Source organism: Podarcis filfolensis (assembly GCF_964270895.1).
Source record: "Podarcis filfolensis genome assembly, chromosome: 5".
Lineage (NCBI taxonomy): Eukaryota > Metazoa > Chordata > Lepidosauria > Squamata > Lacertidae > Podarcis > Podarcis filfolensis.
Window position 1 is genome coordinate 93913732 of NC_139608.1, and position 12300 is coordinate 93926031.

General features: G+C 44.8%; 1 protein-coding gene across 1 annotated transcript in view; it reads right to left on the reverse strand.

Moving 5' to 3' along the window:
• VWF (von Willebrand factor) overlaps nt 1–12300 on the reverse strand; it is a 165245-nt gene that overhangs the window by 50357 nt on the left and 102588 nt on the right. Inside the window, exons 35-37 of the mRNA XM_083615379.1 lie at nt 11758–11978; nt 9337–9529; nt 8339–8680 (exon numbers count right to left, since the gene is read on the reverse strand). Coding sequence (XP_083471505.1) covers nt 8339–8680; nt 9337–9529; nt 11758–11978 — 756 coding nt within the window. The remainder of the gene's footprint in view (nt 1–8338; nt 8681–9336; nt 9530–11757; nt 11979–12300) is intronic.

A 12300-nucleotide genomic window follows, 5' to 3' on the forward strand; every position in this document is an offset into this window, starting at 1 on the left:
CCTCTTAACAAACTCCCAGCCATCATGAACTCCCTTTCCTTTTAGTATTACTGTCCATGGGATCTCACCAAGCACTTCCCTAAGTTTTATGAAGTCGGCTTTCTTAAAGTCGAGAAATTGAGTCCTAGTATGCTTGGCTGCTCCTTTCCGCTGTATAGTAAACTTCAGAAGAGCATGATCACTCGCGCCTAATGATCCTTCCACTTCTACCCCACTAACTAGGTCATCAACATTGGTTAGGACCAGATCTAAAATGGCTGTTCCTCTTGTTGCTTCTCCCACTTTCTGGACAATGAAGTTGTCTGCAAGGCCAGTGAGGAATCTGTTTGACCTTATGCTCTTGGCTGAGTTTGACATCCAACAAATATCCGGGTAATTGAAGTCCCCCATTACTACTATCTCCCTTCCTTTTGCATGCTTGGCCATCTGTTCCAGGAAGGCATCATCTATGTCCTCCGTTTGGCTTGGGGATCTATAGTAAACTCCCACAATGAGGTCACTGTTATTCTTCTCTCCCTTAATTTTGACCCAAATGCTCTCACTTTGGCTTTGAGGTTCTAAATCTTGGATCTCTTCACAGGTATACACATCCCTGACATATAACGCCACTCCTCCTCCTTTCTTGTCTGGTCTGTTTCTCTGAAATAGATTGTATCCCTCCATTATTACATTCCAATCGTGGGACTTATCCCACCAGGTTTCAGTGATTCCTATTATGTCATATTTAGTTTGCTGTACCAAGAGCTCAAGCTCATCTTGTTTATTTCCCATATTTGCGCATTAGTGTACAGACATTGAAGTCCATTAATCATTCCCCCGTGTCTCTTATTTAAGGATTTTTTCCTCCCACCACTAGGTCTGCGTGCTGTTTGCTCCATTCGGTCTATGACATTTGGATGATCATCTTCATCAATTGATAGACTCCTACCTTCAGGAGCACTGTCTCCCTCCCCCACATTAGTCAGTTTAAAGCCCTCCTGATGAGGTTTCTGAGATTTTTTGCAAAAACATTCCTCCCAACCGTTGTGAGGTGCAGCCCATCGCTTGCCAGAAGTCCATCTTCAAGAAACTGCATTCCGTGATCTAAGAATCCAAACCGTTCCTGTTTACACCATTTGCGAAGCCAGTTGTTCACTTCCACTATTTTTCCCTCTCTCCCTGGGCCACGTCGTTCAACTGGGAGGACAGATGAGATGACAATTTGTGCATTTAATTGCTTCAATTTCCTGCCCAGAGCCTCGTAATCTCTTTTGATCTTCTGGAGGCTATTGCTTGCAGTGTCATTGGTTCCCACATGAACCAAGAGGAAGGGGTATTTGTCAGTGGGTTTTATGATTCCTTGCAGTCGTTCAGTTACATCTTGGATCTTAGCCCCGGGGAGACAGCACACTTCCCGGAGACGCCAGCTTTCAGTCTGCTTGTGAGAATCATCAGAGATCGCAAAGAAAGGAATATATGACTACAACAAGATGAGAAAGAAAGTAATAAAGGACTATCCGGATCGAACTGGATAGAACTGACTAATTAATGCAGTAAAATAAGTTATGTCTGGAGTTATGTCTGGAGTTATCCGGAATTTTGGACTCGTGCGGAGCTTGATATATGGGTACCCTCAACAAAATTTAAAATTTGGCTGTATAATTTGGAACTAATGTGATCTGAATAATGTGATGTGATTGGCCTGTTAATAAAAATTATTTTTTAAAAAAAAAAAACAATGGGCTGCGGGTGGTGCTGTGGTCTAAACCACTGAGCCTCTTGGGCTTGCTGATCTAAAGGTCGGCGGTTTGAATCCCCACAATGGCGTAAGCTCCCGTAGCTCGGTCCCAGCTCCTGCCAACCTAGCAGTTCAAAAGCATGTCAAAAAGTGCAAGTAGATTAATAGGTACTGCTCCAGTGGGAAGGTAAACGGCATTTCCGTGTGCTGCTCTGGTGCCGCTGTTCTGTTGCGCCAGAAGCGGCTTAGTCATGCTGGCTACATGACCCAGAAAAATTGTCTGTGGAGCGGACAAAGGCCCGCTCCCTCGGCCTTTAAAGCGAGATGAGCGCTGCAACCCCAGAGTCGTTCGTGACTGGACTTAACTGTCAGGGGTCCCTTTACCTTTAACAGTGGGCCAGTGTAGCAATTAGGCTGGTGGGAAAGAGGAGATACAAATTGCGCATTGCCCAACTTTTGAGGGAGGCAGTGGAAAATGGAACAGCTAGCTGAAAAATCCACTGCAAATCAACACCAGAGGTACAATCATTGTCAAACTCACGAATCAGGGCCGAGAGGGGTGGCAGGTGATCCTAAATCTGAACCTGGACGCTATGTTCTCTAGCTCAGAATCCCTGGGGTCAGTGGCTGGAGATGAGGAATCAAGGGGCTAGAACCTGAAGTGCAACAGGCAAAAGTTACTGGCCTGTTGACCAGGCAAGGGCAGAATGACAGGCATGGTCAGTACACAGGCTTCATGCTGCTGGCCAGTTGTTGAAGCCAGCATCACAGGCTCCTGTTCAAAAGAGATGTCCAGGTCCTGCACACACACGGTCCCAGATACTCATTGGGCCAGGTTCCAGATTCAGCCCATATAGTTTCTCGTTCAAGCCCAGGTAGCCCTAATATCAGGACATCCAGAGAAATGTTGTAAAGTAAACTATTTGAAGATCAGTCTACATCCCAATCCCAAAGAAGGGCAGTGCCAAAGGATGCTCCAACTACCGCACAATTGCACTCATTTCACACGCTAGCAAGGTTATGCTTAAAATTCTACAAGGAAGGCTCAAGCAGTATGTGGACCGGGAACTCCCAGAAGTGCAAGCTGGATTTAGAAGAGGCAGAGGAACCAGAGACCAAATTGCAAACATGCGCTGGATTATGGAGAAAGCTAGAGAGTTCCAGAAAGACATCTACTTCTGCTTCATTGACTATGCAAAAGCCTTTGACTGTGTTGACCACAGCAAACTATGGCAAGTTCTTAAAGAAATGGGAGTGCCTGATCACCTCATCTGTCTCCCGAGAAATCTCTATGTGGGACAAGAAGTTACAGTTAGAACTGGATATGGAACAACTGATTGGTTCAAAATTGGGAAAGGAGTACGACAAGGCTGTATATTGTCCCCCTGCTTATTTAACTTATATGCAGAATTCATCATGCGAAAGGCTGGGCTGGATGAATCCCTAGCCAGAATTAAGATTGCCGGAAGAAATATCAACAACCTCAGATATGCAGATGACACAACCTTGATGGCAGAAAGTGAGGAGGAATTAAAGAACCTTTTAATGAGGGTGGAAGAGGAGAGCGCAAAATATGGTTTGAAGCTCAACATCAAAAAAACGAAGATCATGGCCACTGGTACCATCACCTCCTGGCAAACAGAAGGGGAAGAAATGGAGACAGTGAGAGATTTTACTTTCTTGGGCTCCATGATCACTGCAGATAGTGACAGCAGTCACAAAATTAAAAGATGCCTGCTCCTTGGGAGAAAGGCGATGACAAACCAAGACAGCATCTTAAAAAGCAGAGACATCACCTTGCCAACAAAGGTCTGTATAGTTAAAGCTAAACACGTATAGTTAAACACGTAGTTTCCTTTAACTGGCATTAACTGTGATGTATGGAAGTGAGAGCTGGACCATAAAGAAGGCTGATCGCTGAAGAATTGATGCTTTTGAATTATGGTGCTGGAGGAGACTCTTGAAAGTCCCATGGACTGCAAGAAGATCAAACCTATCCATTCTGAAGGAAATCAGCCCTTAGTGCTCACTGGAAGGACAGATCATGAAGCTGAGGCTCCAATACTTTGGCCACCTCACGAGAAGAGAAGACTCCCTGGAAAAGACCCTGATGTTGGGAAAGATGGAGGGCACAAGGAGAAGGGGACGACAGAGGACGAGATGGTTGGATAGTGTTCTTGAAGCTACCAGCATGAGTTTGACAAACTGTGGGAGGCAGTGGAAGACAGAAATGCCTGGCGTGCTCTGGTCCATGGGGTCACGAAGAGTCGGACACGACTAAACGACTAAACAACAACAAACCATTTGCCTTATGAATAAGGACAGTTGTCAACCGCCGCTTTCCATCTACCCACCCACCTTTAAGATCCCTTCTTCTCCCTGGCCTTAAGGGGTGTGACAACAACTGCAGCAGCAGCACCGCAACCTGGGGGGAGCTCCATGAAGAATTACATTGCAGCTCCAGGAATTAACTAGTTCTCAAACAGAGATCTGCAGAAGTAGGTTAAATTAGGTTTGGTAAACCTATACGTATTTTTATTGGTCTGCAGTGTTACAGTGATTAAGCAATGCTGTCCACTGAGTCATTTGTGTATTCTGCACAATGTCCTTGTAATTGACAATGCTATTCCTGGCCACCCTAAGACATGCACCTGCTCCTAAGAAACAGGGAAAGAAGATGCCATTGTTAATACACCAAAGACTACTTTATGCGAACTGGTAGTTAAATTGGGGAGTTCTTTGGCTGTATGTGGCTATGTCACAAGCTGAGAATCTGAGGAATTCAGAGAGGTTATTAAAATGCCTGAGCCTTGGATGCTATGACGGGAAAGCTGGCTTTCTCACTAAATCCAGGAAATGGCAGGCAGTGCTTTCTCTCTCATTCTCTCTCTCTCTCTTTTTCTCAGATTATTCCTTATGGAGTATTTGCAGTAGGTAGTTTCTGAAAACACTAGGCTACAATAACAGTGTCTTCTCAAATACGTCTTGTGCAGTTCTCTAAGAACTGAAATCTATTTCATTCTGCCTAAATTCCGCTTCAATTTCTTCTCTGCAGGACAAATGAAACCACCAAAAACACAGAGAGATGCCTTCTTCATATACTTGCAAGGTGGAGACTAGACTGCACCTTCTGTTGTGGTTGTACCAACCTTTCAGGTAGTGGTTATTTTATATGCAGGTTTGTGTGGCTGAGTAACAGAGGAATATTATAAAGAGTGAGAGGGGAAAAGAGCAATACTGTACAGGAGAACACCCTTCACTGTGTCCTTCTAGGGAGAAAAAGGGCAGATCAGTAGAGCAGCGGGAGTTAACAGTAGACATTCTTTCAGCTTTGGTGGACGTGCCCAATAATCAAGGCTTTCTGGGAGATGATATATAATGAAATGAAAAAGGTATTTAAATATACCTTCCTGAAGAAACCAGAGGCCTTCCTTCTGGGCATTGTCGGCCAATTGGTGCCAAAGAAGGATAGAACTTTTTTTATTTACGCTACAACAGCAGCAAGAATACTTATTGCAAAGTATTGGAAGACACAAGATTTACCCACTTTGGAAGAATGGCAGATGAAGGTGATGGACTATATGGGATTGGCAGAAATGACTGGCAGAATCCGAGACCAGGGAGAATAGTCGGTGGAAGAGGATTGGAAGAAATTTAAAGACTATCTACAGAAATATTGTAAAATTAATGAATGTTAGAATGATGTTGGATAGAAATTAAGTGGTTTCCAGCTGTAATGCTTTAAGAATATGGAAAAAGGGTTATAAATAGGTAAAAACATAATTAAAATGATGTTGGATTGGAAATAAGTGGTATTAGCAACAAAGTTAATAAGAATATGCAAAAATGAATTGATAATGGATGAAAATACTGAGTTATAAAATGTTAAATTATAGAGATAAGATAAATGAAAGAGGGTAAGGATTTGCTGATTTGATTATTTAAATGGGAATACAATAAGGGGAGGTGTGCGGAAGTCAAAGAAACAAGCAAATGAATTTTAAGTTCTGAAAAATGGAATTGTTTTTAATTTTTCTCATTTTTTGTGTGTTTATTCTTATTTTTTTGTTTCTTTTATTATGTGTTTTTGTATATTTGTTTTGGTAAAACCTTAATAAATATTTCTCAAAAAAAAAAAAAAAAGAGAATCATGGCATATTCAAAATTTATATCCAAGATTTGTCTTGGAGACAGCCTATTGTTTTTAAGAAAACTGAAAGTGGTGTAAAAGATACTTAATTTCCTGTTGAAGATAGGCACTTTTTACCGTATTTTTTGCTCTATAGGACGCACCGGATCATAGGACGCACCGGACCATAGGAGGGGGAGAACAGGGGAAAAAAAATAATTCTCCCCCTCTCTGCTCAGCGCCCCTTCAGCGAAGCAGCAGGAGAAACAGAGCCCCTTCCATTTCTCCTCCCGCTTCGCAGAAAGGGAAAATTGTGCAGCGCCTCTCCAGTGAAGCGAAGCCTGGAGAGCAAGAGTGATCGGTGGGCACTGACCCCTCTCGCTCTCCAGGCTTCAGGCGGCTATCCGCAAGCCTTCGAAGCACAGCGGGAACTCCTGCTGCGCTCCGAAGGCTTGCGGATAGCCGCCTGAAGCCCCCAGGGCGCAGCGAGAGTTCCCGCTGCGCTCCGGGGGCTTCAGGCGGCTTCAGCGAAAGCAACGCGAAGCCTCTGAAGTGCGGGGGGAGCTCTCCCTCTGCGCTTTGGAGGCTTTGCATTGCTATCGCTGAAGCCAAGGAGCCTGCATCTGCTCCATAAGACGCACACACATTTCCCCTTAATTTTTGAAGGGGGGAAAGTGTGTCTTATAGAGCGAAAAATACAGTAGTTACTGGCATCTCAGGCCCAGGGGCGTCTTGCCCATAGAGGCAAGTGGCGCGGAGTGCCAGGGCGCCAAGTTCTGGAGGGCACCAGGGAAGAGATGGAGGCTGGGCGCAGCACCTCCCGGCATCAGCTTGCTGCCCTCACCTGCCTCGCTGAAGCAGCACCGCACCCGGAGCCTCCACCTCTTCTCCACTGGAGGAGCCCCCTCCAGCCTCTGCCTACCTCCTCCAGCCCTGCAAAGCTTCTGGCAGTGCCGTAAAAAGGTTGGGAACTCTGGGAAACGGGGGGGAGGGGTGCGCCGGAGGGATCTTTGCACCACGGCGCCGGATATACTTAAGACCTGCTCAGACCAAATGGATTTTTGAAACTGGAACATAAGAAGAGTCTTGCAAGATCACAGGTCCACTTAGTCAATCATCCTGTTTCCAACAGTGAAATACGTCTCTGAGAAGTCAATAAATAAAGCATGGACAACTGTCCTCCCTTAAGTATTCCAAGGTGTGCTGCCTCTGAAGAGGAAAGGTTCGTTACATTTCCTGGCTCACCCCCTCTAGAGCAAGTGTGAGATGATACTACGACCAGCCATTTTCAACTTTCTGGGGCGAAAGCTCAACAACCATATTCTAGCCTTAAAAAGCAGAGCTTGATGTCAAATTACACTACCAATGGCCACTGGCGGAGGAAGAGGAGTGCGGGGGGAGTGCACCAACCCCGGCAGCATGATCCTGGTGGGGTGCCATCGCGGTTGCTTCCCCCACCTGCGCTGGGCACCATGCCCCCGCAGGTGGCGTGCCACACCCCCGGGATGCGCGCCAGCCCTGCTCCCTCCTGCTCTCCACTCCCCGGTGCCGGAGCATGAAGCTCCGCCACTGCCAGTGGCAATCACATGTATTTCCCACATAAGTCCGCAAAACTGAGCAAAGGGTTGGAGCACCCTCTCTATGAGAAAAGGTTGAAACATGAAGAGGCTGGATATGCTAGAGACAGCAAATTATGAGTGAGATGGGAAGAGTGAACAGAAAGCAGTCTCCTTTCCTCATAATAATAGGATTCAGAATAACCCAAGGAAGTTGATTGGCAATAGGTGTAGGTCCCAATCAAGACTGGAGAGTCCATGATGGTTGACTCCTTTGGAGCGGGAAGGGGAAGGGTCAACTCAAGAAAAACGGAGCTCTCTCTGCCCCAGCAAAGAGAAAGTGTGGGAGGATCCGAATCTAGGTGTGGCTTACCAAACCTCCAACTGAATTTCAAAGAGCAATTCTCCCCACGGTTAATTGCATGTATTTAATTGTATTTAGTTTCACCCTTAGTCATCTTTGTAAAGGAGTTACCACAGTCAGTGTAAACAACCAATTTACCCACAGCTATTAGTGAGGATGGTTTAATAATAGAAACAAAACAAAACCAGCCTCCACGTCCAAAGTAGTATTTCTCTGAATATCAAAAACTGGGAAGAAACCAGAGCGGAGGGCTACTTTCTTCACACCCTGCTTATGAACTTGTAGACATATTTGCATGGTTACTGCAGGGAGGCAGCAAAATCAAAATCAGTTGTAAGCAGGGAGGACAACAGTCTGAATTAAAAGGTATACATTTCACACCTGTGTGTGTATCATACATGCGACTATGTTGTCTTTGCTGGTAGTCAAGGGGGGGGGGTGGAATGGCCAACCTGCCCTTCCCCACCCCCACCTCCAAGGCTTAAATATTGTGTTCGGAAATTTGAGGCAGCTCAAAGACCAAGTTGGATTACTGAAGATTATATTTCTATAAGAAGCAGTGAAATCCTTACCACAAAACTCTGGAGATCTCCAATCCACACAGATCCGTTGCATCCTGCAGAGGTGTGCGTAGGAAGATATGATCTCACAGATTTCATCACCATAGCAGTTGTTTTCTTCACAAGCCGCATAGTACAAATTTGGAGGAATGATTTGGTGACATTCGTAAAACTGAGGAGACAGCAAGATGCTGCACTTTGTCGTAGCATGGCCAACGCATTGGCCAGCTCTGTTCACCTCACAGATCTCCCCTGGCTGCTTCACTGTCCATTCTTCAATGAAGAGACTGCTGTCAGATGTAAAGGAGCCATTTCTTAACACCAAGTCATTGCCACTGTTTTGGTCACAGATCCCTACAGGAGAGGGACAGAAGAGAATTTTATAGTATCTTAGCTTTAGAAGTTATTTATCTCCAACAGGGAATTGAGCTTAGGATATGTATAAGACCCATACTTGAAAACGTTTGCTAATCCTACCAAAACTATGTTAGGCCCATCTCAAAATTGCTACAGCTGTTTCACCTGAAGAGGGCCCTTCAAATTTGCTTCACGTTTTGCTTCACCTAATGCTACACCCCCTACACATTTTCTGTACTTTAGGTGAGCGGCAGACACAATTCTAATCAAAAGCTCCTAGCAGGTTTCTGAGAATGGCAAGAGTTGGTTTATGCCAGCTCCAATGCACACTATTTCTAGAGAGGGCTCATCCAGACTTCTAGGCAAAGGTCTGGGCTTTGAAGCTGCATGTCCCAGTGTTTTTTGTTCTGATATTGTGTTGTGTTTTTATTATTTTTGTTGGGAGCTGCCCAGAGTGGCTGGGGCAATCCAGTCAGATGGGCGGTATATAAATAATCAGTTGCTGCTGTTGTTGTTCTTGTTTTGCCCCAGTGCTTCCCCTGGAAAAGCCCTTGCTCAGTTGATATGATTTGCTCACCCACCATTCAAAACCCTAAAAACCCTTACCTGATAACTACCTGAAAACCACCCAAAGTCTAAATTTTCTAACATACCACAAAGGCCATGCGTTTCTGAAGCGAAGCTCTTTGGGCTAAGTTGTAAAGTAAATTCATTGTTGCTTGGAGTGAAGGAGAGGATGTGCCCCAGAAGAGAGAACCGGATTTCGTGCATTATTGCTCCATAGACATTGACTTCAACATGACCATCAGCATAAGGAACATTAGTTGTTTTGCCATTCACAGCAACCTGTTTGAAAAAATTGAGAAAAGCTTGCTTTTGTTTCCATGCATTGTTGTGAATTGCTTTGAGGGTAATGTAGATGATTAATAATAATAATAATAATAATAATAATAATAATAATAATAATAATTTTATTTATACCTTGCCCTTCCCAGTTAAAAGACCGGGCTAAGGGCAGCTAACAACAAATTTAAAACACTTAATTGTAAAAGCAGCATAAAATACAGTATAAAATCATGGATAACAATAAAATTCAAAATTCAGAAATCAATTTAGGGGAGATAAGCATTAGAATAATCCCCAGGGCTAGCTGGATGAATTGGTCCTACTTGGGCCAGCGAGGAGGCCAGGGGAGAATTAGCTGTGGGATCTCAGAGCGGGTAATCTTCATAAAAGGGGAGAGGGAGGGAAGAGAAAGGAAATAAAAGATCAGGCTGAATTCAAATTAAAGGCCAGGTGGAATAGCTCTGTCTTTCAGGCCTGACAGAAGTAGGTTAAATCCTGAAGGGCCCTAGTCTCATGGGACAGAGCATTCCACCAGATCGGAGCCATCACTGAAAAGGCCCTTGTGGAGGATAGTCTAACTTCCTTAGGGCCTGGGACCTCTAAACTATGGTTATCCATGGACCTTAAGGTCCTCTGCGGGGCATACCAGGAGAGGTGGTCCCGTAGATATGAGGGTCCTAAGCCACAAAGGGCTTTAGAGGTCAAGACCAGCACCTTGAACCTGACCCTATACTCCACCAGGAACCAGTGCAACTGGTAAAGCACTGGATGATTAAGGTAAATGACTGACTCATTTGGGGGACAGGAAAGGGCTACATTAGGTGGCCACCACATTTGGGATGGGGGCTATATATTCTCCACTCCCCCGAGGTCTCAGCCAGTGCAGTCTTTAGCATGTGCGCCGCCGGGGTGCAAAGATCCGCCCAGCGCCCCCAAATTTAGTTTAGACCCCAAATTAACTTTTATTATGCTTATGTCAGACACCACGCTTAAGCCTTATCTCTTGTTTATGAAAGCAGGGAGGAAAAAGAAAAAAACTTTTTTATTTGCTCATTTATTTACAATACACTTATACTTAAGTATACAACACCACGACACTTAAACTTATTAGTATTGTTTAGGCACCTACTTAGGAGAAACATCAGTCATGTCAAAGGTGCCGCTGACTCCGCTGCCGCGTAGCAGCTCAATACAATATGTAACATAATATTTTGATGTAAGAGTTAATTTCGCATGCACGGTGCTGTTGAGAACGACAAATGCTGTCGCTGAGTCAAACGCCGCTGTTGTGAATGACAAGTGACGCTGCTGGTAGCGTGTCTTTGGTAAATGAGCGCACAAAATCAAATGCCCTTTAGTGAAACAGTAGGTATACATTTTGGTAATACCTAGGTATATATGTATTTTGTTTTTTCTAGCTTGATCAAAATTATTTATTATTTCATAACAGGTAGATAGTTAAGAGCTTAGGCGGTTTCAGTGGCGGGTGCCTGGCGCCCCCCAGAATTTGGCGCCCGGGTGCCCCGCACCCCTTGCACCCTAGGAAAAGTCAGCCCTGGTCTCAGCCGCTGAGAATCAAGACTGCTCTTGTAAGCATAGCCCAGTCCCGGGTTCTGCTTTGGGTGACATTGGAAAGAGATGGAACATTGGGAACTGGTTTTTACATATACTATATATTTTGGAAAGTGATTCGTCTGTCTGTCCATCTTTGTTCTCTATAGGTTAAGCCAGTTCTTGAGAGATCACAGCTAAATTTGGCAAGGAAGTTCTGGAAGTGGAGGTAGCGGCGTTTGTTGGGACACTGGCTGCCATTTTGAATCAAGATGGTCAACCGAAATGTCACTTTGGGTGACTTTGCCCATTTTTTTGGCTTAGGTTCAGCTGCCTCTTGAGGTATTGTTTTGGCACTAGGCTTCCCAAGTGGAATGCGATGCTCTTCATCAAATGTTTGGAGACCAACTGCCATTTTATTTCAATATGGTGGAGATCTTCCAAGGTACCTTCTAGCCAGCTGCAAGACTCAAGGTTGTATTCAACTAAAGTTTACTCAAAGTAGACCCAGTGGCATGAAGGAATGTGACTAGGTCCATTAATTTCAATGGGTCTACCTTGAGTAAACCTTAGTTGAACACCATCCCCAGGCTCGTTTCTTCTTCATTGGCTATACTACAACTCTAAGCTGTTTATCTAGTCCCCAGTCAAGCATTATTCCCACTACAATAGCTTACCGTCATGTTGCTGAAGAGCAGCACAGACGAGCCCTTGTATGTGATCGCCATGGCATTCATGCAATTGAATCTTGGGGTTAAACTGCAGGGCCTGTTGCGAAGAACGACCTCAATATCATGTTCTTTGTCTTCAAACAATGTGTAGGAACAATTGCCTGTCAGTTTGAAATCCAGTCCATCAAAGGTGACAATATGTCTGGTTGAGCTTCCCATGCACGTGCCTGTAAAGTGGCCGGAAGAAAACAAAAACGACCATCAGGGGACCTGATCATTTTAAGTAAACCTTCTCCTTGTTGAAATAAATTAAAAAATTGTCCAGTAGCACCTTAGAGACCAACTAAGTTTGTTCTGGGTAGAGTCGTACCTTGTTTTGCAACCGGGATCCGTTCTGGAGCCCCGGCCGCTAGCCGAAAAGGACGCAGGGCAAAGCGCTGCATCTGCACACGTGCGCGGATCGATTTGCACTTCTGCACATGCGGCAAACCCGGAAGTAACCCGTTTTGGTACTTCTGGGTTTGCTGCGGACGTTCACCGGAATGGACG